We start from the raw sequence: 27135 nt of genomic DNA on the forward strand, positions 1-27135 counted from the left end.
ATGGACATCAAAGAAATTGTATACGCCAAATGGATGAGAGGGGATGCCAGGCAAAGATAGATTGATGCAGAAAGAGCATGCTTTTGTCTGGTCAAAACAGTATTTTAAAACATATGTTGAGCTACTTCAAATCACGCCGAAAAACAGTCAAAGATTTATCATTTTAATTTAAAGAACTCACTAAATGCGCCTCGATTAATAGTTAATTTCGCATTAAAGAAATGTAGATGACGGTAGAAAATAATTGAAAAAGTCAAATCAAGACTAATTCCGAATCATAATTTTAATTTGAAATATTTTAGATTGAATCATAGATACACATAAAGAATCCTTTGCAAAGAATTCAAATGCAAAGTTAAATAAATCATAATTCAAATAAAATTATACTCTTTAGACCAATTCTTTTATGTCAATTATCCCTTTCCCCAAAGTTGAATATGACACTTGAAAAGAAAAGTTTGCTGCACATCGTTGTAATTATGGACTTTGGCAACAAAAAATTGTCTCCGTGACTTTCGCGTCACACTTGGCCAACAGCAAAAGTAGTTTTTCGTTTTGGCCTGCCTATTGACTGGCTGTCATATGAGCGTATGCAAAATAAGTATATAATAAAGAAAACGTTGAGTCTGATTACCTGTAGAGACAGACAAAGACAAAGAACAATGAGCAAAGCAGCCACAGCTCATTAAAAGGCACGCTCCACTTAGAGAACCTCTGCGGCTATTAACCTTATCAAGTTTGTGCAGATTAAACCTGGATAATTATGGCATTTTTTATTGAATAGAATATGCAACAAAAAACACAACCAAGAAACCTGACCCCAATTCGTGAAATCCAACATAAACCCAATTAACTCCCACAAAAAGATATCCATCAATTATATGATTCGCAATTGATTAAACAAATTTTCTTGGGCCACCAAATGAATTGAAAGCATTAATGGAGCTGCGTGTGCCGGATATTGAGGGTAATGCAAAAATCGAAAGTTTTAGATTAATACGAATCCGGGGACTTACATAAGTAAGCCGCAGGCAATTGTAGAAAGCTACTTTTATTTCCCTCTACTTCAATTACATTACAGACAATTTTCCGAATTTATTTGAATATCTTAAATAAAAATGAGTACACCCAAAAAAATCCAATACAAAAAATATTCATAATTACCAGAAAACGAAATTCTCACGCTAGAAAATAAGTGTATTCAGACACGAAATTACACAAGCCCTAAGAGCCTCGGTTTTGGGCCCAGAGATCTTAACAATTTATGCAATATTTGGCTATGGTTTTAGCCAACTTTTGTGTGCAAATAAGCCCACAGCAGGGAGAGGAAATCTTCGGCTTGCATAAATTGTTCATGCGAATTAGGTTTGTGAAATATTTGCTGACAGTTCAATAACGTTTTTTTTTTCCTGTATCTCACACTTAAATATTACAAAAGTATGTTAATGTGTTTTAGACGTTTCGCTTTGGTTTAATTAAGCGAGAATTTATTGCGAGGATAGGTTCTATGAATGAGGATGATTGATTGCTATGGGAAACATTTAGAGCAAAGGGAATTCTTACTAAAGATAAAAGACAATTCCATAGAAAGCAACTTAATTCGTATATCTCGAACACCTTCAAAGCATTTCCACCGACCACCAACGACGACAGATAGCTAGACACTCAAGCAATGGTTTTTTATAAATCTTTAGGCCTGCAACAAGCAATACCTGTGTGGGCCCAAAATGAGTTGCAAAGTTATTGCAATTGTAAATGGAAACGATCATTATATACTCGATACCCATTGTAGTAATGACTTGATGTACGACTACGTTTGGATTGTTTTGTCGATTTTCTGTGGGGGGTTGTGCTTTGGTTACGCATGGCAGATACCCGCAAAAGAAAAGTAAAAGTCTTTTCGGTGCAAAAATAATGGAAATGTGCGTGTTGGTGTTTGATTTCTTGCGGAGCCGAGCTCTGGGAGAGGCGGCCATTAACTTTTTTTGCAGTTCGATCGGGAAGTTAATAATATGCAATGGGAAAATGCAAAGCATTTGATAGATTATGATGATACGATGACATTTTCAATTGCTTCTACAATGACAGCCAACTATCGAAAATTACAAACACACTCAAGAAAAAAAGAGATTTGTCAATTAATTGAATTGAGAAAAAGCGTGAAAAGCGGCCATTAAGAGGAGCGAAGCCCACACGCTTCCACTGACGACAGCGAAATCAATGAACTTGATGTGTGTAGGCCATAAATTAGAGTGAAAACAGGCCGTCAGATAATGGGCTGGCGGGCCACGGCAAACACACACAACCAATACAAATAATACAAAATAAACCACATAGACACACACACACCCCAGCGAAAAAAAAAGAGTTTGCGTGCTTTTCAAAGATTTTATTTTTAAATACCCTTAAGAAATGAATGGGGATGGGTGCTAAGCGAGGAGGCGTAAAGTCAGACACCAGACACACCGTAGCACCAGATAGATTAGATTGCCACAGGGTAGCATGGCATTCAACACTAGCTTTAACAATCAAACAAGAGTATTCAATATTCGTTGACATAGAAACCGCACTTTCCCACAACTTTTTCGCATGCGGGCCCCTACAATCGCGCACAATCAAAACTAAATGACAACTTAATTGATCGACTCCCCCCAAATGGTTGGTGTGAAAGCAATAAATAAAATTTGATAAAATAGTCAGAGAAACATTTGTACACACACTCGAACGCAGTCGTAGAGAGCTCTAAGAAAGTGGTTTGAGCATGCTTTTAGGTTCCCACAAAAAGTGAGGATGGCAGTCACTCACTCGCATTAAAACATTTAACAAGCAATTTAACTTGAAATAAGCCAAAACATTGCAGTGGTTGGCAAAGGGGCGTAGAGCGGACGGTGGGGCAATGCACACCAACGCCCAGAATAAAAAAAAAGCGAGGCAAGAACAGCAGCAATAGCAGCACCAACTCGTTGAACATCAAAGCAAATTTCGTTAATGCGGCAACGCGTAGCGGCATAAACAAGCAGTGACATTTGTGGGTAGACCCAGAGGGAGGCGTCAAACAGAGGGTACTGCTTGTGCGTGTGGGGCATTATGTAGAACCACTTGCCATCTAGTGTGGGGGTCATGCTCACGATTATATAAGCACCAGAGGGGCAACAACATGAGCGCGAGATCATTGTAAGAGTGAGGCAAGAAGTTGGCACGTTGCTGGCTAATTTACTGGCTACTCAACAACTGAGTTAATGCTACGATCGTGGGATACCAGGGATTTCTAAGTCTTTAATAAACTAATATGCTAAAACAATATGACGAAACACGAGACCCATAAAAAATAATCACCACATATTAATGACACTCAGACCATCCCCAATGGAATATCAATGTACACACAGACTCGCACATAAATATTGTGCACATCAACCCACTGAAATATTGTTACTTTTCCATTTAAAAACTATGCGAGGCACTCGAACAGGTGTCGAAACAGGGCCAACAGTGTGGAGATAGACAGACATGTGGCTCAGGCATATTATCCCCAAATGGCTAATTAGCTGCATTAATATAAATTACAAAAGTTGCTCAACTCTTAAGCCCTAAACTTTGCCAGTCGAAAACTGTCCCCAGGAGTCCATTTTGCAATTGCCAGAAAAAGTTTTTTTTTTTCCAAGTCCATTGTGACGGGCTTTTGAAGTCACAAATTTACGGCAAACAATGGGGTACGAAAAAAATTAATTCGATTGGTAACGAAATTATTTTGGACTTGAATTTCGTATGCTTTCACTTTGTTCGACCACGCCACAAAAAAGTACACCCAGAAAAAGGGAAATAGGAAACAAATAATGGGGTTACAATCGATTGGAAGTGCTCCAATTTTGATTTGCCATCGTTGCTACTATAATTATTATGTTCGACCTTTTGACACTTACCTTCGGAAATTTTAACAATTGGGGAGCTCTTAACACATGCAATTTTAAGTTTAGCTTGCGGCGATTGCTGTTTGATTTGTGTTGCAGTTGGACTTGCAGACTTTGTGGCAGCGCCCTTGGTGTTGTTACTAATACTCGCTGAAGCCGGGGTTGCTGCTGTTGATGTTCCATTTAAGCGTTTTTCTGGAATAAGTAAACAAACAAATCGAATACATTTTCTTGTTTCAGCCAGGGTAAATGGATAAAAAAGATGTTGCATGCCTTTAGGCAGCTGACAAAAATTGATAAGACCAAAAATATGTTAACTTACTGCCTGCTGGGGATATAAAGTTTATCCAACTATTTTTTGACTCAATGCATTTATCAGATTTATTGCGGCGCAAAACCCTTCGAAATATAGCTACGAAACCCATGATTTATATGTGATTTTTTTTATTTTAGAACATCAACCGAGCCAAGAACAAGAATGGAACAAGTTGAAGGTCCAGTAAGGCTATGGAAGTACACAGTTGAGGAGAACGCCAAACATGAGAATTTTGTAATGCTTTTAAAACTACATTTACATTTTTTGAGTGCCGAATGAACTCACACGTCTAAAATGTATTTCATGGCATGCTGAAGGAACAAACTGATAATATTCCAAGCAAGAAATTTCTGGTTTCAGGCTATCAATGCACTTGAGCCGGCAAATGGCAGGGAGCGCAGCAAAAGAACCAAGCGCGAGTTTTTGCGAGCCACAGCCCGATTCAGATTCCGCGTTACAGGCAACAGCATGTCATAATTTGACCAAATTAATGAAATCAAAAGAAAACCAGTTTCCGTTTTCAGCGTGCAACGTAAGGTGCAACCAAGGAGGAATGCATGCTAAAAACAGAAACACCTGTTTCTGGTCCAGATTAAGTGTCTCAGCATGGCAAGCAGTCGAAAAGCAGTGCTTATAGGCAGTTCGAACTGATTGTTACTGGTGGTCAGGCGAATAGTGGTTTACTCTTTCAAATCTAATTATAATATATTTACACATATGTCTCCGTCGAAACGGATTCAGGATTGCTTGAATAATTATCATAAAACAATACAGGTTCGCTTTAATAATTTGCATTACAATGAGGGCACTTTTGCACAAGTTAAGCGACAAGTGCCTGAACCTGATTTGCAGTGTTAAAGCAGTGCTCGTATTCAAGCAGTACTCAAATGTTGCCAAAGAGAGCTTTAATGTTGCCAGAGTGTATCCAAGCAGTCTGTCTCTAGCTGAAATGCTGCCAAGCGATCTCTCTCTTAATCTTAAGTGACTTTGATTTCTCTTTGTTCTGTCAACTGTTCAGCTCTCTCTTTTTGTATCTTGTACCTCTAGCTCTCAGACGGTACAGATACAGATACAGGTTTCTTTGAACAATTAGCATAATTTGCTGCTTTTGTTTTCTTTTGCTGCTGCACACAACTTGCTTTTGTCCGCTGGCCAAAGCTGACCTCATGGATTGTCCCGGTACCCGTCTTGGACATCCACCCAGTACTCGTATATTGTTTTAGGTAATTTGTGCTCGTGCCTGGAACTGAGGAGGAGCTTTATTTCAATGCTAACCGCAAAAACAAGCCAGCGCCAGAAGCCATAAATGGCTAGTACAAGTCTAGGCGGCAAAAACTACCAACTACACAACAATGAGAGTTGTTCGAGAACGTCAACGAGTGTATGTGCCCATGCCCATGCCGAAAAAAGAGTTTACAATGCCACGAATGCCAATGTCACAGACTGGGCTCTAAAAAACACAACTAAAAACAACCCAACGATCAAGAATCGGAAGGCAGGTTCAATGTCAGAGATCTTCAACAGTAACGAGCTCTAATCGAGTAACGATTTTGCTTTCGTTTAAGAAACTTAAACACGCGTGGGGCATCGGTAAGCAATTACCATGTAAAGTAACCGGATCTCACAGATTAATCTGTTCCCGAACGCAGTCTTCAAGTGCGTGGGCCACTAAGTATCTCAGCGATAAAAGAGGTGAGAAAATGCCGACGATTCAATCGATCTTGCAAAATTATGCCAATGAACATATCGCTTTTATTTTGTTGCCAACTTGATGAGAGTAAGCGCCAGGTAGACGTGTGGGTTGGTCAACAGCAAAAGACTGTGTGTAGGTTTATTTCAGGCACGTTTGCCCCATAGAGGTGTCCATCGAATACTGAAGAGTGCTGCGATTATGTGATCAAAAGCGAGCAACCTGCGTGCAATTAGCGGGAATTACTTTTCTTTATGGGAGTGCTGGTTACTTCTGGTTGGGAGATGGGAGGTACAATGAACCCGGGAAAGATCAAACAATAGAACCCCCTGTTATCTGTTCACCTAGTTGCTTATGACAGTTTCGAAGTTGTGGAACTTTTCTATAGCACGTATGGGAAGCATGTCTACCTCAAAATAGATTTAACTTCGTTCGTAAAACGATTTCTGGAAGATCTTCGCATGCAAGCATCGGTGGTTCAGTGGTAGAATGCTCGCCTGCCACGCGGGCGGCCCGGGTTCGATTCCCGGCCGATGCAAAATAGTTTTTTGTTCCTTTTTGTAATTTGATATTTTACAATAAACATGCTTTTCTTTTGTTATAAAGACGATGATATGTCTTCTCTTTGGAGAGTACTACTATATTGAACTGTATTGATCTAATAAAGGAACTCTATGCTTAGCGAGGAGGAACGTTCTGAGTCGCGTTTAAGCGCGTCATTACTTCTATACCAGTGTATACCACCTGGAATTTAGTTCATTTAGAGTGCAGAATTTAAATACTCTAGATAATTTTGTTTAAAATATTTTGGAATTTTAATATATATTCTAGCATCGGTGGTTCAATGGTAGAATGCCCGCCTCCCACGCGAGTGATCCGGGTTCGATTCCCGGCCGATGCAAACAATATTTTTGTTAATCTTTTTTTTTAAAGTTTGCTTATACATTAGTCTGACATATAACCTTTATTTCCACACAATTTTTAAAACTTATAAAATCCCTTCGAAGTGTCTCTGACAAATACCTGCTTTTCTAAGCTTTTCCTTTATGTTACCTCTACTAATTCCGGTTATGCTTGCCCCTTACAAGTCTTCTTCAGAGATAATGGCAAATTGTCCGGGTCGAGTGGAAAATTTTGGTTGTTTTTCGCACAAGCATCGGTGGTTCAGTGGTAGAATGCTCGCCTGCCACGCGGGCGGCCCGGGTTCGATTCCCGGCCGATGCATATACACTTTTTTGATCCATTTTGATAAATCTCTCAAGTCTTTAATTGCATGAAATTGCATGTTGGCTGAATAAATCTTAATTAGTGGAAAAAATGCCAGCCGCCTCGAGGGTGAGCCAAGAGAGTCTGCGCATTTGAATATGCAAAACACGTTTCAGCTTCGTTTTTTATTCGCTTTTGTGTTTTCCCCGCGATGTGAAAATAACTTGATAAGCATGCGCATGCGAATACTACATGCGGAGCTCTGCATTCACTTGAGATCAGTGATCGGGGAAAGGGAGACGAAAGCTAATTTTAAATAAGACTCTTTCGCATAAAAATAGAATTGGCAGAGGCTGGGCCCTACTTAGGGAATGCTGCGACAGCGATCACGAAGGAGGAGGCAGGCACTCTCTTAACGACTTCCAACTCTGCGACATTTCGAGCAATTTAACTGCGCTGCCTTGGAGGGGCGGCCACACAATGAATTTCCCTATTAAAGCTAATTTATGCAAAGTTGCAAACATTCGCTCACGACTCTGTAAACAAAGTAATAAAACTTGTAGCTAAAAAAACGAACAAAAAAGTCAGATGCATCGGCCGGGAATCGAACCCGGGCCGCCCGCGTGGCAGGCGAGCATTCTACCACTGAACCACCGATGCTTGTGGCAGTTCCAGGGCGTATAGTATATATTAATGTAGGAGCCACAGTGGTTGCGTGGATCAAGCATAAATATCTGCACTTATGTATGCATGTTTTCCGTATTCGTTTGGCCCACTTTCGTTGTTGAAATGTATGAATGGGGTCACGGAATTTCTATTATAGAAAATTCCAAATATGTATAATAAATCAGATAATGGAGTTAGGCCATTGGAACATTATTATTAATTGAACATGTGGCAATAATGAAGATGTACATTTCAGAGCATCTTCTAGCTTCTGATTGACATGAAGAGTTCCTCATCATCTCTTTGAAAAATAAATCATTTGAAGAGTCTTTAGAATGTTGGATTGGCGTAAGAAGAATAACATATGTTCATGCATACATTTTTAAATATATGTAATGTAATACATACAGGTACCCAAAAGCATACATACAATAAACTACAGTTATTAAAACATGTGCCAATGGAATGTTTTCGCAAATATAGTTAGGAACAAAGAGAGAACTATACACTTGACATTTTTCCAAGAGTTCTTTTTTGTCTCTTTCATCAGTAAGTATTTCAAAACAATTTATCATTATCATATTTTTCTCATCAGAACTATGATTAATTATGCGACAGACATATACGCACAAGTCAATTAGTACTGAAAAATTCTTAGCAAAAAAAAAAGAAATATTTACATGTGCATGTGTGTACGAGTATGTATGTATATGTTTTAGCTGTAGCAAAACAAAGACATTGAAGCCCCACTGGTTCACTCCGAAGAACTCTTCAGATCATCTCTGCAAGAACTTCAATAATAAATCTACAGCATTCGCACATCTGGCCCAGTGAAATCATTACCTCAGTCTTGTCAGTTGCCAGGATGAGTCACTGGAATGAGTCAACGATGCCAAATTTGTGCACAATTTCCAGCACATTTCGCACAGATTACCTCTGGAGCTGAGGCTTGCGGGACATGCTGCGTGGCGGACACCTCGGCAGCTGGCAGCTGTCCCATGCCCCATTCTCAGATTTTCCGGCTTTTCCTTACGGTTAACTGTGGGAATCGAGAGCTAAAGTGTTTTCCTCTCTTGCCAGCTGCGCGAGTAGCGGACACTGAGATCTAAGACACGCCCTAAATTGAAATATAGCGGGCTCATGCCGGTCTGGACACGACACATTGATAGGGTGAGGCGGGCTCACTCTGGCCCTGCCATTTCAGCAAACTCATCGAGCGCAACCAGTTGAGCATCTCACCTGAGCAATGAATTCGCATATAACTCTTCCTAGAGCTGGAGAGGTGGGCCAGACAGAAGGCGATTCCACACAAAAGTTGACACAGTTCAAGTGGGATTTCACAGAAGCTGCAAAAAGACTTTGACAGGTGACGACTGTGAGAGTCCAGAGAGGGCCTGAGCTTTGATGGCAGGTTTAATGGCAGATGTTAGCTACAATTCATTCTTTAAGAGTCAAACCCAGTTTACAATAATGTGGGAAAACCTAATGACTGCGTATTTTCTACGAAAATATTCTTAACGTACTTGAAAGTACAATTTATTATTGCTTTTCCATATTAAAACTTTAAATTTCCTACTTCAAAGACTAAGGGAAAGAACATTCTTGTGGCACAGTCTTCTGAAAGGAAATCTTCCTTTCACATCTCTCTCGGAAGAAAAAGTGTAGCTAAGTTTTATTCATTCATTCTTTAGCATTCAATGTACATGGTATAATGGGGTCAAAGAAGATTCATCTGACTAAATCTATGGGTAATAATATATTTATGCCAGCAATCAATGAAAAGCAATCTAAAAGTGCCTACCACGTTGCAGAATATATGACCATATCTATTACTCGTTCATAATTTACATTTTTTATGGGAAGTATTGAAATTGTTCACTTACGTATCGATGTAGGCGTGGTCGTTGCAGATGATTTGCTGCGTGTGGATTGTCCCTTGGCGGTCTGTTGGGTCTTTGGCGGCGGGCCCAGATCGGTTGGCGATATGCTCAGATTGCGCACATCACGCTTTTTGGCAGCTCCTGCAAATGACAAACGACATGGGGAGACGGGTGTGAACAAAAAATGCCAAGTAAAATACTTTTGTGTCTCTGCAAGCAATCAATATGTGTATGATGATGATGTATAATTTATGCGGGAACACGTTGCCAGACAACGCGAGGCTTTGAAGTGTTTTTGTCTTGGTGTTTTTCTGTGGATTTTGTTAGGTTGGGTTGAAAGGAGAGTTATGTGCTCGTACTCGTAGTCCCCCCAGAAACAACACACTCTTCAAATTTCATAAATTGTTTTCCTCTTCCCAGCTGGGGGTCCTTGCCCCTGTTTTGGGGCTATTTGCATTTACAATGTTTTGTGGATTAAAACAAAGCGTTTCCATAATTGAAGTGTCTGCACCCCAAACCCCCTTGCTCACTGCATGGAGACCATGATAAAACTTGTTGGATAAACATGCATGAAAAAAAAGGGTGAAATTATATTATGCGAGTGCATGAATCTATTAAGTTGCTACTCGGTGGTGGGAGACTGAGTTCCAGATGAGAGCAGAGCCCTGGGCTCTGTTTATTGAGTTTTAAAGTGCACTTAAGTTTTCGAAAGAATGAATGAAGGAATCGTTATGATTTTTAGATGGGGGAAATAGAAAACTAAGGAACACTCCACTCTAATCAAGCCACTTTCTTGCCTCTGCAAAAGAGCTCTCGAGCCTTAGCTAATTGTACAAAGAAATGAAGTACATATAATTGTGAATTCCTGGTATACTTTTATGAATGAAAGCAAACGAATGATTTGATTTGTTGTAACTATGATCCATCAAACTTAAATTACTTTTCCACAATCATATCATATTTTATTGGTAAGTATCGTGTCTCCTCACCACAATAATCAACTTTGATTCAAGTTCACGCCGGGTTCCCCCCTTAACGAGGTTTCATTGTTGGGCCTCAACTCAATGAATGGCCCCAGCCATAGGCACAGACCTCGCACTTGTTAGACATAATTTGTAGCTGCTCTGGGGCACAACCAGGAGCGGCAATCAGCCGTGCTAAAGCCAACAGAAATGCATTTCCTCAGCAGAAGCAGCTGCAGCAGCAGCAGCAGGGAAAACCTAATAAATTTTATTTTTAGCTGTCGGCTAATTGTGCTGGACATGGACACTGGGAAAACAGGGAAAAAAAAGTTGCACGCCCAGCTTAGGCCGAATGGAAAACTTTTATCTGCCGCTGTGAAAACCAAAGCGCATTGCGCCGAGTCACGTAATCCTTATGGGGCTTTTATCAGCAACGATAAGCCATACCACAGCCAGCAGACAGCATGTGGCATGCCAAATAGTTTTACAGTGGCGGAAAGGACAAACTTTACCAGCGCTAAATGGAAATTTGCGGATCTCCTGTTGGTTATAGTCCATTTTTTTAGTACATTTGCAATTTAAATGTGGAGATTAAATGAAAGTGTCTTTTGCAGAATTTTAAGTAATTATTTTTAACCAGGAACACATTGTAAAGGGCTTTACGATTCAACGTTCTATGTTTGTCCTCAGCTGAATGTTAAAGAAAATCCATTGATAATTTTGTATCCCTTTAATTCCCTTTTCATTTACTCTGAGTGGCATTGAAGTCTTTTATAAATTAAACCACTTTAACCGTTTTTACCCGCCATGTGGGCTTATTTCATTACACCCCAGTCAAATCGGATTAGCATTTACCCATACATGGGTGTACGTAGCTCCCCTGATACCCTGCCGCCGTCACTTACCTTTCGTCTGGGCTTTGGTGGAACGCTTCCCAAAGCTGCCAAAGCGCTCCCGCTCAATCATCTGTGAGTGGATGTAGCGCTCGGAATAGGAGCGCGACAGTTTCTCCTTCGAGCTGTGTGCACCCATTTTTTCTGCGGCACGTAAGAGTTTTCCTCTCGAGTGTGTGTGCGTATTATATGCGGAGTATTGTCTGATCGATATCACGATTTGAGATTTCACTTTCACAGGCTCTCGAATGCATCAACGATTGTCGGCGGTGGCGGAGCAGACGGAAACGGAGACAGGGACGAAGGCTACACCCGCGCACAATCTCCAGACGTTGGCGATGGCGGTAGATTTAATTTGATGTTGCCGTTGACAATTGCCGCTTGAATGCATTTTGTGTAGATTTTTTTTTGCTTTACTATATATTTTCCTTTACATTTTTCTTTTTTGCAAAACAATTTATGCTCTGAGATTAACGCAAGGTTGACATTTTGAATGGTTGAAGTTTAAGTTAGGCAAAGTATTTTCCTTTTGTGTGGACTGCAGTTGACATTGAATGGATTTATAATGGTTAGATTTAATTGCCATTCACTTGGGGGACCATTAACCGATTCAATTAGCCGCCTCATTAAACTGACTTCCCTCCTGTACATTTTGGACTGTGCACCCCACTCTAGTGACTGCAGACAGACTCTTTTCCCACCCACAACTGCAGTTGTGGCTTTTAATTAAATTATTTTAATGGCGCCCAACATCCATGGGATGCTCTGCTTCATTTTGTATGGCATTTTTCACATGCTAAACGCAGGCGGGCATTCGGAGAATGTTTTTATGGTGCCAACAACCTAGACACACAAATCAGAAATAGCCAAAACACTCTACACGCCTGCCATAAAAATCATTTTGTATTTAATTGAGCATGAGTCCCAGATCAGTTGTGTGCAAAACTAAATGTTGGATTAACTGCCGGCTGAATTTCGCAACGAGAATGATAAATGGCCTGCGAGAAGACACTTGTGCGACGACAAAGCGACCTCAATTTTCGATGCCGCGGGACCAAAACGCAAAAGAAATATTGTATCTGAGTGGAGCAGGTGCATGGCATGGTGCTTTGGAAACAATTGCAACACAATCCATATAAATCTTCAAGTGAGCGGAGAACAAGTGCCACCAGGGAGTGATGCTCCACCCCACTCCTCTTTCTTTGGATGGGAGCCGCTGACAGGTTTGAATGTCATCATAACTTAACAAAAGCAAGCCATAATGAAACCTGAAACGAAATGAGCTGACAAATTGCACGCCATGATTTGTGGCCCAGCATTTGAATGTGGAACACTACCTCGTTCGAAAAAGAGCCACACATTTCCCAGTGGGCTGGAAAAAGGCAGCAGAAATATATTCCCTGGCTCAGTGGGGCTGCAGTGAAGTAATGGTGTTTTTTGTTGGATATGAATAATTAGTGGTTAACGAATAAATCAAATTCAGTGTTGCATCAGACTTTGGGTTAACAGAGAATGTAACAGTGGAAAAGAGCTACTGTGAAAACTACTCGGGAAACCTACAGTAGGTTTAAGGATTTCTCTCGACTGATCGTCTGGCAACAGCAATCCCAACGTTAATGGATGGACAGGTAAACCAGTAAAGATCATCGCCCCAGTATCCAAGCATCTATCAGAAGCATGGAGAGTCTGGGGAGTACGGGGTATAAATATCGCAGTGTGTTGTTCCGTTTGGCAGACGAAGCGCAACCTCAATGCTATGAATAGCAGCGACGGCCTCTTTAGTCACCGCATGTCAGAGCCATTGGGACAGTCGGAACAGTTGGGATAGTCGGGACAGTCCGGGCCAGGCAGTCTGTCAGGCCTGGCAGCCCCTGCAAATGTCAGACGACCAGGCGAACTATAATTAGCCCCCAAACTGAAACACGAAAAGGTGTCAAATGTTTGGCTGTGCAGAGAGTGCAGCGAGATATCTTAGATTTTATTGTTTCGTTGGCTCTAATTTAGGGCCCAGTCAAATGGAGGACTTGGAGTGCATAATTCACACGACTGAGCACGAACGAGATTCAATACCAAATGTCAGACCTCGAATGCCGGAAGTTCTCCCGAATGCCCGACATCTTTTGAAACGGAAGTGGGGGATATACGAGTATGCATGTAACTCAAGGGCAACTTGATGAACTTTTGCTGGAACTCTGCGCCTGGCAGCGCAGCCCGATGATCCGAAAGTTGAGGAGGCAATTGCTGCGGGCTCCATTTAATTTAATATGCAAAAATTGAATTTGACTTTCAATTAAAAGTTGGCCTCTGCTGCCGCGTGGGCGTGGCGTGTGTACATTTTTCATTGGAAAGCTCTCTCTCTGCTTCACTCTGTCTCTGCGTTCAGGTGGGTGAAAAGCAGCGGAAGCTGCAAAAGCAATTAATCGAAAGAGACAGTGCCCAAAGGAACTTCCTCCAGCTACCACGACAACGTGGTGGACGACGACAGCATAACGAAGGTGAGCATAAATATACATAATTTATATGGCAATGGTAGCAAGTGGCAAGTGCATACAAAGATGTTGGGAGGCAGTGGCAAAGAGGGACACGCCAAGCGGTTATTATGTAAATTAACAGACTAAAAATAAAACTAACCGGTTCAGTGGTGAAAACGGTAAAAAAGTGGAGTTTAATATCTTTTAAAATGAAAATAAAGCTTTCAGCACAGCTTCAATTTAAATGTAGTCCATTCAATCTCTTTGCGTAATTTAAGACCCCATTCAACTAGTATAATCCCTCTGATTAAACAAATTGAAGCAAATCCCAAAGAGCTATTTTTTATGGCTTCACACTATCCGCCCCCAGAGGGACATAAAAACAATGATTGCTCCCAATGAATCCATCGACTCATTTCAAACTGTTCGAACTCCGCAATGGACCCCATTTTTTATATGATTTTTTATATGGCCGCATAAAAAATGTCCATAAATTACGGGTTCATTGCTCCCCGAAGAAGAGCGTTTGTGCAGGACTCCTCGGACAAAACTATGGCCCGAACCGAATCGGGCAATAAAAAATTAACAATTACCGCACACAAAAGAAAACAAAAAAAGGAATTTCTACTTTTTATTAATGTTTTGCACATGCAAAACACCAAAGTAAACTCTTAAAATGGGGTCCTAAAAACTGACCAGAGCGCACCCCATGCAGATCCGAAATAAACAATCATTAAACTGCATCGCATGTTGTGCCGGCATATAATGCAAATTTTGCATTAAATTTCAGTCGAAGAAAAACTGAGACATAAACCCACATAAAATGTAGTTTAAATTGCCAAAACGATGTCATTGAAATGGTTTTCCCTGCCTGCTTTTATTTGCTCCAGTAAATTTAACAAAAAGGGCGCTGGGCCAAAAGACAAATTTAGACGATGATGGCATAGATTTTTGTTTGAGTGAGCGAATGAGTGTGGGCCTGATACCCTGTAACTCGTTAAATGGGTCGGCCAGAGCTTATACATATTTAGGAACTAGAATGGAAAGATATGCAAAAGATGATTGGAAGAAGAAACGGTTGGAAAAAGTGGCAGAAGTAGCGGCAACTTTTGGGACAGATTTTGTCTAGTTTCTTCTTAATGATTTTAGAAAGTTCAAAGAATTTGTATGTAAATGCATAATGACTACAAATTTTTAATTCAAAAAATAAAGATATGTTTTCAATTCAATTTTAGAACAGTTCCACTCAAGTAATAGAAATAATAAAGGCTAATTTCCATTATAATTTTACACAAAGCAAAATGAAAACTTTCCCCATAATTATTTTCAAACTACATTCCCTCGGCATTACCATTTTCACTACAATTTTCCATTGCCACCAAGTACACCCCAGGTCTAGCTATCTCCCAGATACAGCGAGACTTTTATTGCCTTCTGCTGCTACTTATATGTAACAAAAAGGAGGGAAGTAGAGGGGGAAAGGCAAATAGAAATGCAAAATGCACTCATAATGCAATTTTATTTTTAAAACACTGTCGTTTGGCCCCGGGGCTGCATTTGAGAGGGGCTGAAAAGCACTCATTTTTTTTATCCACAATTTCTTTTTATTTTGGCACACTTTGGGGCACACTGACTGCAGTGAGCGCAAGTGGCGGCAATTTGTTTTAAAATTATTTTCATTAAGCAAGTGCCTACACATGCACAGATTTTTTAGATGCATAAATACATATGTACATATATGTATGAGGGTCTGTGTTGGCATTTTAGCAGTTTCTTTGGGGCTAAATGGCATTAGGCAAATGTGTGAATTTATTAAGCCAACATTCGCCTTATTTCCAGTCGGCCATTCTCCCAGTAGGTTGCCATTTGCTTCTTCCAAGTAGCCTCGTTTTGTTGTCTAATTGAGCTGTCGACATCAGTTTACCTCTAATTTGGTCAATTTGTGCAAATAAGCCAGACGGTTCTACTATATGCGATAGGAATAACTCACAGACAACAAACAAGTTGCTTTCTCAGTATTCATCCATAAACAAAGCCAAATCATTTTGCAACTGATGGATAAGATTGGACGGGGGATGATTACGTAAAATGTTATACAATATGAAAATTATGAGTATGAAAATAAGGCAAAATGCGCTGCCAATGATTTGGGTGGGAATAAAGTGGAAATGACTTTTCATTAAATATTACAACAATTTTGAATGGAAAACATATAACTTTCAGCGTTCTTCAGATATGTCCCAATATTTGTCTTTCTAATATAAAATACGAGCAGTATTCTCCACATTTTCTCTCATAAACCCATCAACAATCTCCAAGCACTTAATCAAATCAGTTCAATCTGTTAAACATAATAAACCACCAGCACTATCTACGGAGACTTTAAAGCTACACAAACCTGCTCAGTCATGTAAAGAGTTTAATTTATATTGGGGCCAACGAATTGTGTGACACCTGATAAAACCGTCAACGAGATTTCCATTAGACAACAACGAAACGTTTTCTGTGTGTCTAAGAGTGTGAATGTACTTGGAGCTCTAATGAATGACAGCCACAGCGACTGGGGATTATTGATGAGGGCCTATGAAAAGCTTCCGGTTTTCTAACAATATTTTTTAAGCGACCGCACGTGCGACCCCCAAAAAGAAACTTTGGCACCCGGCGACTTGTGTCTGAAGACTGGGCACTGGGCACTGGGCACTGAGGACTCTGGGGCCAGTGGGTTGAGTTTGTGTCATTAAATACACATTTGAATGACAATTGTTAGTGTAAGTACTTCTTCCACTTCGGACTCGGGCTCGGGCTCGTAGTCGTACTTGAAGTTACGTGACTGGGCCACAGGAAGTGTGTGATAAAAGTTGAGCGACTCTAACGACCCAATTAATTGATTGAATTAAGCTGAAAGTTAGGTGGATTCAGTGGGTTAATGCACTTTATGACTCTGCATAGAGGAAATGCATTTGCCCATTAATTGACTCACCGTCTCACTCACATTTGTAAGACTTTTTTTGGCTTATTTTGATATGCAAATTAGCCACAAATGCGTTCGTGTTCGTGTTGCTGTAGAGATGGAACCAACGGTGAGGTCAATTCCCCAACAAACAGACATCATCGGGTCTGTGGGGCTCTTATCTTGAGGTCTGTGGGTCTCTGTGGCTCTCTCCCTGCCGTTAAACATTCAACAACTCAACGGAAAAAGCTTTGTCCACCTGCTGCCTTAGCTTTAACTGCTACGATCAATCAACACACAAAAGAACACCGAAATGCAGGTGAATCCGAGAATTGTGGACTTTGGCTCCGATAATGACTAGGAAATACCCTATTAAAAGTGTAATAAAAACAGCAGGGGGAAAACTTATTAGCGAGTAGTAAAACGATATCAGAAAGCTTCAAGTAAATCCTGTTGTCAGACATTTCAAATCAGTTGAAGAATAGTTTCTTTTACGAGGATTTCGAAATTAAAAAACTACAAAATTATAGCTTTAATCCCTGATTTGAACACTTTCAATGAAGCTGCTAGAGAGAGTATCATAAAAAGACTAAATAATAATACATCATGGGATGATTCACTCCAAAAGAATTGTTTAATAAACCAGAAAGTAAATTTAAAAATGATTAATGGACTATTGTCTAAGATTAAGACCTCATAATGCTCATGTTGAACATGATCTTCAAAGATGTTTATCCCATTAAGGCTCATTGCCTTCACTCTACCAAACAAAAAGCAGTGAGAGACCAGTCTTCAATGTTTTTCTTTATAACACACCATGCAAACCTGCAAGCTACTTCACTCTTACATTGCAGAGTATATAGAATCTAATGTTGGCGCTAGAGAAACAAAACCAAACACGAAAGAAAAACTGCTCGTTAAAACTGACAGCGGCAAAAGAGTCTCGGGCGTTTTGGACACGCTAGAATTGAAATGCGATACAACCGTCGAAGCAACAGTAACAGCCGACAGCGACAACAGCCACAGCAAATACATGCAGTCGTCGTCAACATTATCAACACATCGTCCAAACGTGCAACGCCGACAACAGCAACAACAACAGCAACATCCACCGCGTTTTCTGTTCAACTTAGTTAGCTTCGAATGGAATCGAAATTGAAAGAGGAATAGGAATTGGAATTGGTTCAGTGACCAGAGGAAATTTGTTGGTCCCAGCACAAACAGCTGATGAAAACTGATTTTGTTTTTGTGTGTGTTTTTTTTTTGGCTGTGGCCCGTTTCGGTTTTCATGGCATATAAGCGCTTCATTATGGCCAAAATGAAAAGTGTTTCGCGATCGTTTCTTATTCAATAAAGAAAGCCATACTACATTATGCAAAAACAAAAATAAAAAAACATCACTGCAGCACTCGGACAACAATACCATAACGATTATAACAAAAGTGCACTCAACGCAAATATCAAGTGAAAGTTGACAGCAATCTTGAGATACTTATTTTTCGGGAGGGGTTTGTTCCAGCCAAAAAAAAAAACCAAAAGGGTAACAATTTGTGTGGTGGTCACCAGAGAGAGAGAGATTATGGTAATCGATAGTCTTTGCGGAATTATGGCCAAGAGGCATACGACCCGAAGGGTTAAACTTGTAGAAAGAGAAAGATACTATTATGATCGCTGATCATTATGGATTTGCTACGGTTGGGTTGGGTTTGCTATCGTTCTGTAATCTAAGAGTTTGCCATGCCCCAAAGCATTTGCTTAACATTTTTAGAAAGGAAAATTTAAAGATTATAAAAAGCAAACTATTTCCTATTAAGACTCAATTTGAAAAACTATTAATATTTATTTATTAATTACTAAATTCTTTACACATTTACACCGTTGCTCCCACACTTTATCTGCATTTCCATTGCTCGAAAACTTTTCATCCTTCTGTAAGTTTTGCCGCACATTTCTCACCCTCGTTTCTTGATAAAACTTTTCTTCACTCCTGCCATTTCATGCTGAAAAATTCCTTGATTGAAATTCAACTTTTTTGTTTCTTGCTGGGCTGTAGTTTTTGCCCAACCTTCACTTTACAAAAATGTTGGCAAATTGAAAAGTTGTCGGCGAAATACGATTTCAATGCATTTCATTTTGTGGCTCTGGCTCTGGCTCTGGCTGTTGCTGTTGCATTCGTAGTATTTTGCAGCATAATTTTTACAACATAACGCCCACAACACTTTCTCGCATAGTTAAGCGAATTATACGAAACGAAACAGAAACAAGCCATGGAAAATGAAAAGAAACACCCATACAACAACAAAAAACACTCGTAGTAGTCGTATTTCTGTCTAGCATTATTTTGCGAATTTCCCACATAATTATTAAGCGCCCCAGAAAGAGAGAGGGAGTGAGAGATGGAGATGGAGATAGGGGTAGAGGTAGAGTGAAATGAAAGCAAACAAAAGACTTTTTCAAAGCAGACATCGGACGGCACCAAGAGACCAAGCCGTACCGTACCCAGGAGAGAAGCTTCCCTAAAGGGGAGCTGCTTCTGCCCTGCCCCGTCAAGCCAGGCAGGATTGTGCATAAAAACAGACAGACAGAGCGGCAAATGAAAGAGACAGCCAGCGAAAAAATTCAAATATGATAATAATAATGTAAAAAGCACAAAAGCATGCCAGCACGTCGAGTGAAAATTAAGAAAAGAGTCGCTCTGAAAAAAATGTTGGTTGTCTTCTAGCGTCACGTCAAGCGCAGAACAGAGCAAAGAAAACTCTGATGAAAATTATAGCAAAGCAGCTTCTACGAGACTCAGAGACACACATGGCCAAAGGCAATGGAGAGACAAGTCACGAGACAGAGACAGAGAGAGAGAGAGAGAGAAGAAACCAGGTAGACATGGCCGGAAACAGGTGTCGCCTCTTGCACTTTGCTCTGCATCTAGAAAACGCCAGTACCACATCACATAACGATCTTAGGAAAACATAAATTAAACCTTCAAAGACCATTCCATAGTGGTTAGAAATGGAATGCTGCCCATATGATATTTTATGGTTCTTATCCGCTGAAAGATGAATTCTTTTGTGTGTGGAAGCAGTGTAGCACGCCCACTAATGATTTCCTTTCCCACTGATCGGATTACATTGGGGCGGAAATATAATCTGATAGAGACAGCTTCTGATTCTATTTAATGTTAACATTCTATTTAAGCCATCAAGAATTTGTCAACACTGTTAAGACTTGGTAAAGATTTCTACGCTGGTAGTAAAATATGTTAAACTTTATTTAGGGTTCTGTTTAATATTTTTACCAGTACCTATCTACAGCAAAAAAAAAAACCCATAATAAACTCCAATCACACTGATGTCATTGCCTAATGAGATCATTAACTCATTTGAATGTTGAGCACTCCCCGAATATGAATCTCAAAGCAGCTTAAAGCTCCGCTTCAACTGAGTCCTGTCGTCCGCGGATTAACCAATCATTAGGGGATTACATTACAAAGAACTTTTGCATGGCCTGGACAAACGTGAGCTGTGGCCAGGTAGGCAGGCAGAGTCAGCACCCCCAGACTTCGACTCATTCAATGCTGATGAAGTTTGATCTGAAACTTTGAACAAGAGGCACGTTTCCAGCGATGCATAGGTAAATGAACTTTCTCCTCTCTCTCCCTAGCCTCCTCTTATCTTACAGGTTCTATTCGACAAAGGCTAACGGTAACTGGTAATGGAGAGCCAGGGCAACAGCCATTTTGCGGCTTCAGATGGTTTCAGTCAGTCTTTTGCAAAAGTTCGTGAGAAAGCCGGCCCGGCCACAAACTGTAACAAAACTGATTACGACGCTGGAACCAACATAATTTATGGCCAGCAAAATGCGAGCCGAGTCCAGAACTCAGCTAAGAATAATGCCCTCGGTGTGAGCGTAGGGCGGGATCCAGAGCACCCACTGATTGATTGATTGAGCGCCTAACTTAATGCGATTTGTACTTTGGAAGTTCATCAAACAAACTTTGGGCAATGTCAACAAAATAATCGAAATGTTGATGGCGGCTGGCTTTACTGATCGAAAGTTTGGGCACCCTTGGCACATCACTAGAGGTAGTTGACAGTGTGAGGTTCAGCCCTATAGACTCAATGGCATGAACCTACAGGGTATAAAATGCTGGACTGTTAGCTTTGCAAACATAAAAACACAAGAAAATACCCCCTGCAAAAGCCACTCTACAAAGCCGATATTTGTATACCGAAAAATGACGTCAAGGGCGAAAAACGGAATGCACTCGAAAGGTGGTTGGTTGGGTTTTATTTTTCAGTGGTTCCGTCTGGTGGTCAGAATGTTTGCTAGCCTCTTGAAATGCCAGACGATGCTTTTGTTTCAGTTGAAAACATTTGTACACTTTTCGAAACGAAAACAAAACCCAAACCGGCATTCTATGGAAAACGTAGCGCGAAAAACCTGTTTTCCCTTTTTTTTTGTGCTAAGAAGTTTTGCACAAATAGGGGTGAACATTATATAAACGAGGTAGCCCAGTGAAGGGTCAATTGAATCGGTCTGAATGGCAAACAAATGAATAAAACCTGTGAATGATGATTCATACGTATTCACAATTGAGTCTGGATATAATTTTTTGTGTTTATTTTGATTGATTTTTGATCACACACTGGTAACACCGCACAACCATGCACTTTTCGGGGACGGCCTTATTTCATGACCAATTTTGGTAATTATTTTCCCCGTCGATCACGAAAGCGCGATCTAATCAATATCACGGAGAACACGCCGACACCAGAAACACCGAACACAAAAAAACGAGACATAAGAGACACGGAGCCCGTGTAAACGAGAGAAAAAGCGGCAGCAGACTGAAGAGACAACACACAAGAGACAGAGTGCAGGCAAATGCCGTTTTATCGATTCCAGATACATTTGTATCTACTAGTACGGTCAGAGCACACTCGGGCACACAAAGCTCGCTCCCTCGCATGCCACAATGGGGGTTACGATACTCTTAACAACCAGCTGGTAGTTGGTAGGAAAAAGCCGGTTCGCGGCTTAAAACTTTGAACATTCTACTTAGCGGCTTCAAAGTTATTTCTTCTCGAAGCCAAGTTTATCTTGTGGCGAGAGCAAGTTTCGTTGTATCTCTTAGATGTGGCAAAGCACATGTTTCTGCAACAAAAACTGCTTAGGCCAACTGCTTGGCACTGCTTGGGAGTACTGCACTGCTTTAAGCTTTAAAAGTGATCTTGGATACTTCAAAATGTGTAGCATACTTTTATACTGTATAAATAAAATGCTTCTGTAGCAGCCATGTAAAGTGAAATGTACACAATTGAACAATAAAATATGCTAACAATTTGATTTCAACAAATTAATTAAAGATATTTTGTTTTCTTTGAATAGATTTGGTTGATGGATGCTTGTGATGCTTTTTGTGATTGGATGAACAAAATTAATACTTACGCAGCGGAGTTTTTGCCAATAGCTTTGGTGAGCCGTTTCCAGACGCAGACGATGCTGCCTGTGTGGCAGTGGCAGTGACATCACCGCTGCACAACAATCGCAGATCACTGTGCGAGGACTTGTGGCTATCCTTGCTATACGAGTGTCCACTGTAAGGAGAAAGATAAAAGAATATCTATTAACTATATGGCATTTTTGGATACGGCTTAAGTTCTCAGAAATACTTTTTTTTCCTTCGGTCCAGGATTGTTCAAACCCATCCAGAAAAATCACATTTTTAGGTTATTATTTAACAAACAATTTCCCCATTACCCATAACTGCCAGCTTAAAAATCATATAGTATTTATTTCGCTTACAAATCAAGGACATAAAAGATTGTTCACTTATTAGATCGACTGTCGGTTTTCTTTCCTTTCTCTCAAACATTTCTCTGGGTTTTACAACACTCCAAAACTTTTGACTTGCATCGACTTGAAAGCCACAAAGCTGTGAAATTATGGAAAAAACAAATTCTTCACGCGCCGTAAAGCAATCACAATCACAAAAACATATAAACAGGTGAAAATCGTAAAATCAATTGGGTAAAAAAACTAGCCGAAATTTATTGCACCACCTTTTGAGGTGGTTAAGTGGGTGAAATTTCCTTTTCGTCGCCGTTGTAATGCTATTTTTCTTTTGGCATTTTTAACCAACGACTTCCGCCGACAGCTCGCTAATTGAAAACCTTACAAAAGAAAGAGAGACAGAAAAACATGAAAATTTGCAGCAGGAAACGCAACAACGAAAAAACTTGCGCGAATGGCCAAAAGGAATTAGCATTGCCAACTGCGTTTCCGCTGGAAGGCAACATAACTATAATTTTTCTTCGCGCATCCTGCGGGTACTGCAAAATAAAATGTAGTTTTGTCGCTTTGCAGTTGCACTTGTCAACCAGCAGCCAAAACATTTTTCATATTTTTTTTACGCTAACGCTGTTGCTGTTTTCACGACACTTCATTTAATTTCTTGAAGCATAATTAAATGCAATTATATCAAGTTGTTAATGCGTGCACACAGCATAATGGATTGTCGGTGGATGTATAGATAGTTGGTTGGCTTCAAAACATGATTGCAAAAATATGTCAACTTTAAGTGGTTGCCTCAGAAAAACTAGCACCCATGTTTAAAACATATTTAAAGAAACAGAGAAAAAAGATCAATTGGGAATTGTAGAGAAGAATATAACTAAATTAAATTGGTACCTGCTGTAACAGTTAAAACTCAGCAAAAACAACGCAAATAGGAAGCCAAAATAACATTCCGCTTGCCCCTTCCTTCCCCTTTTTATGTGCATAGAAAAGCAAATGTTTTTGTGCTCAAAAATAAATGTTTTCGATGAACTAGCATGGGCAAACCGCTTGTTCTGGTAAATCAATAGCATTTAATGAATATTTAATGTTACCTTTGGTCGGTAACTTAAAAGGAAGAAAAAAACTAAGATACGGAAAATCAATTTCTCTGCGAAAACTATGCCAAGGCATTAGTTGTTTGCTGCAAAAACAAAGATTGTTTATAGCCAAGCCCAGGCTACCATTTGGCAATATTTTCACTGCCAAGGTTTGCTTTCTGTGTCACCCGTTTGTGCCTTTTAAGGCACCGCCTTGACCAGGCCTAAACGAGCCGCCAGCCAAGCCCCAGCTGGCATTCAAAGAAAATCGAAAACTTCCGCAAACAAGAGCAAAGAAAAAAACCAAGAAACGAGTTCAGAAAATGCAGTTAACAAGTGCGAGTAATGAATAATTAGATACGTTTTAGACATTATCTAAACCTAATTCCAGGAGGAAACAGAGTAGAGCACGACTGAATGAGAGGATGGTGATGGGGGGGGCTCCGACTGACCGGTAAATAGATTTAATTATGTAAAAATATAAAAAACGAACCCATCGACACGCTGCACAGTCCACTGAAGCGTTAAACATGGTGCGGAAATTGAGCGAAAGAATCGATTAAACAGAAAGAGAAGGGGAGAAAGTATAGAGGGAGGGCGGCAGACAGAAGCCCTCCTCGCGGTATAAACAAATTGTAAATTTTAAATAGCACACCACACCAATGTCTGTGGTGTGTTCATCGCATTAAACTTGTGATGTTGTTGTTATAAATATTTATTATATCGTACCCATAGCCATCTCAATCCCATTTCCCTACCAATCGTTCCAACCACAGACAGAGTGCAAACGGGTGTCGAGGAACTGTTGAGCTTTTGCTGTTGCAATGGTACGTAATTAAAATGCATTATTAATGAAATGCAAATTAATGAAAATGAGAGGAGTGGCAGTGACATGCAATATGGAAAGCCTTGCTACACTTGTTATAAGTATGTTGAAAATTTAAGAATTTTCGAGTAATATTGCCTTGTGGCTTATGGATTTCAAAAGAGTTTAGTGGATGTATTCTTTGAAAAATGTAATTGAATAATAATAATTCAATATTTGATAACGAAAATTATTATAAAATAAATTATGTAATGCTGAAAAGAGGCAAAAGACAACCAACCCTTGATCTGGCTTACCCTCTAAAGGGCGCACCATACATAAATGTGCACATGTCAGACCCTACACCATCACACATTTCCACCCATATAGTCCACATGTCGCTTTAGGTTTCCTTGGGGAGATATACATGTGCCATCATATCTCTTTCCACGATGCTGCCATTGTATTGTCGTGAACTTTCTGCAATTAATCGGCAAAACCACCAAGAATCCTTGACATCACGTATCATTAGAACAGTCCCGAAAAGACTGCAGTCAATACCCATTAAAATTCTCAATTCTGAAACTGTTTCAACGACTGCAGCGAGGACAAAAGGCGCATTAAAAGCACTGACAAAATCCATAAAATATCTGACAAGTGAGTCTCATAGACTGGCATTTGGCCAGGCATTCAATTGATCTTTGGCCTTTGGCAGAGGCTGGCTGAAAGAGTAAACGAAATTTGTGAAGCAATTAAGTGACTTCCTCTCGCTGTTGAAGCCAACTTCAAATTGCAGCATCCTCAATAATTTAGCGTCATGTTTGGACCCCATCTACCTACAGCTTCTCCCCACTCTCCATTATGTCTGTATGTACTATGTATTATGCAATTGTTAGCCCAGCCTCTCCCCAGCCTCTTGTGCCACAGCCCGATGCAGAAACTCTGCTGAAACAATTCGTACTCTTAATGAGCTTCCATTAAACTTAATTGCAGTTGAAGTTGTGTTTGCATACTGCTTTGTATGCAGATACTCGTACTCGTGCGGACATACGAGAATGGATAGAGGAAGCACCAATCTAGCAGAGTTTGCATTATGATTTGTCGTTGCAGAAATGAAAACCAAACATTTGATGGATCTGCAACTCCCTCGATGGGTTTCTCCTCCATTTAATTGAGATTTTAATACCCTTTACTGTTGGCATACGGGGGTATGTTGTATTTGTGGAAAGGGTTTGCAGAGTGAAATCTGTATCTGTAGATACTTCTGGAGTAATGGGTATTTATATAGCCGAGTACTTTATTCTTCTTCAAGCACCCAGAGCTAAATTCCCATTGCAGTTGCATATTTCTGAGTGCCTTTGAAGTTTGCTTTCATATTGAAAGATTATTTATCGTGATTCCCTCTACTTATATTCCTTCTGCAAGCTCATACTTTCACTCTGCCATAGACAATTGACTTTAATCGGTTTGATTGCACTTTTGCCTCTGCTTCTACTTCAAAGCTTTGCCCTCTTAACCTCAAAAAATGTTCTCCGCCCGCGAACAGAATGTAGAATAATTAAATTGTTCACTTCCTTTGCCGACCGTCCGACCGAGCGGCACAATGAGTTCATTATGCGATTTCTTGCATATACAAAGTTGTGAAAATTCACATTAATCAATTCTTTTGTTCTTGCAAATATCTAGGTGACCTTTTGCATTAATTCAGACCTAATTGGTCTCTCTCTCTCTCTCTATTAGATATAAAAAAACAATGAAATTTTCATTCACAACAATCTCAAAGATAAAGACACAGAGATAAAGGGAATACTTCTGGTTGTTTTTGATTCACTTCACATCAATTTGGAGCACAGTATACTCCTATTTCCCATAAAGAGAATCGCCTTTGGTGACAACATAACCAGACGAACAACTTCCACAGCGTTTCGCCAACCAGATCCCCAGACGAGAACCAGGGGAACGCATGGGTTATTAATGAACATTAGCAGCATTTGATGCCAGCGTAAGCCACAGACAGACCTGGCCAGGCCATCGCCATGAAATTGTAACAATAACGAACACCCCCCAACGACGAGTGGGGACATGATGCCCAAGTGCTCATCTTGGAACCACACATACTCTAACTCCAATGGAAATCTAACAAAATGGAACAATAAATTTGATAGATCACTTTGAGCAGTAGAATGTTTACGACTTAAATCTTCGTGAGCACTAATATATTCTTAAGAGGATTTCCTTTCAAGGTAATTTACTATAAAAAGATAATCGAACCCAGAACGAAACAAAAGGCAATACTTGAGGCAAATCATTTCAGTGGCTGTTTATTTTAAAAATTGTAACGCTGATGTCAGCTAATAGAATCAGCATGTCCCATTAGATTCGCTATGCAGACTCTCTAAATGGTTTTGTCGCTATCCCAGTCGAAAAGCCAACCATATTTGACTAATGAGGCAACCTCTTTTCATTTTGGGCAAAACAAAGATAAAGATCTACTATTAAGTCAGCTTTGAAAA

General features: G+C 40.1%; 1 protein-coding gene and 4 non-coding genes across 8 annotated transcripts in view; 3 read left to right on the forward strand and 2 right to left on the reverse strand.

Annotated features, from left to right (window-relative positions):
• Positions 1-27135, reverse strand: part of LOC117584740 (protein MLP1) — an 81182-nt gene that overhangs the window by 19131 nt on the left and 34916 nt on the right. Inside the window, exons 3-5 of one of the 4 annotated variants that reach the window (XM_034273814.1) lie at positions 22391-22539; positions 9673-9810; positions 3924-4106 (exon numbers count right to left, since the gene is read on the reverse strand). In XM_034273814.1, the coding sequence (XP_034129705.1) occupies positions 3924-4106; positions 9673-9810; positions 22391-22539 (470 nt within the window). Of the gene's footprint in view, positions 1-3923; positions 4107-4233; positions 4410-9672; positions 9811-11536; positions 11864-22390; positions 22540-27135 lie in introns of those variants that run through there. The other 3 variants (XM_034273817.1, XM_034273815.1, XM_034273818.1) reach the window with 3 other exon arrangements.
• Trnag-gcc lies at positions 6385-6455 on the forward strand. The gene has a single exon. It is a non-coding gene; the product is annotated as a tRNA-Gly (tRNA).
• Positions 6748-6818, forward strand: Trnag-ccc. Its single transcript has one exon. It is a non-coding gene; the product is annotated as a tRNA-Gly (tRNA).
• Positions 7071-7141, forward strand: Trnag-gcc. The gene has a single exon. It is a non-coding gene; the product is annotated as a tRNA-Gly (tRNA).
• Positions 7713-7783, reverse strand: Trnag-gcc. Its single transcript has one exon. It is a non-coding gene; the product is annotated as a tRNA-Gly (tRNA).

The sequence above is a fragment of the Drosophila guanche genome, unplaced genomic scaffold, assembly GCF_900245975.1.
Source record: "Drosophila guanche unplaced genomic scaffold, DGUA_6, whole genome shotgun sequence".
In the NCBI taxonomy this organism is placed as follows: domain Eukaryota; kingdom Metazoa; phylum Arthropoda; class Insecta; order Diptera; family Drosophilidae; genus Drosophila; species Drosophila guanche.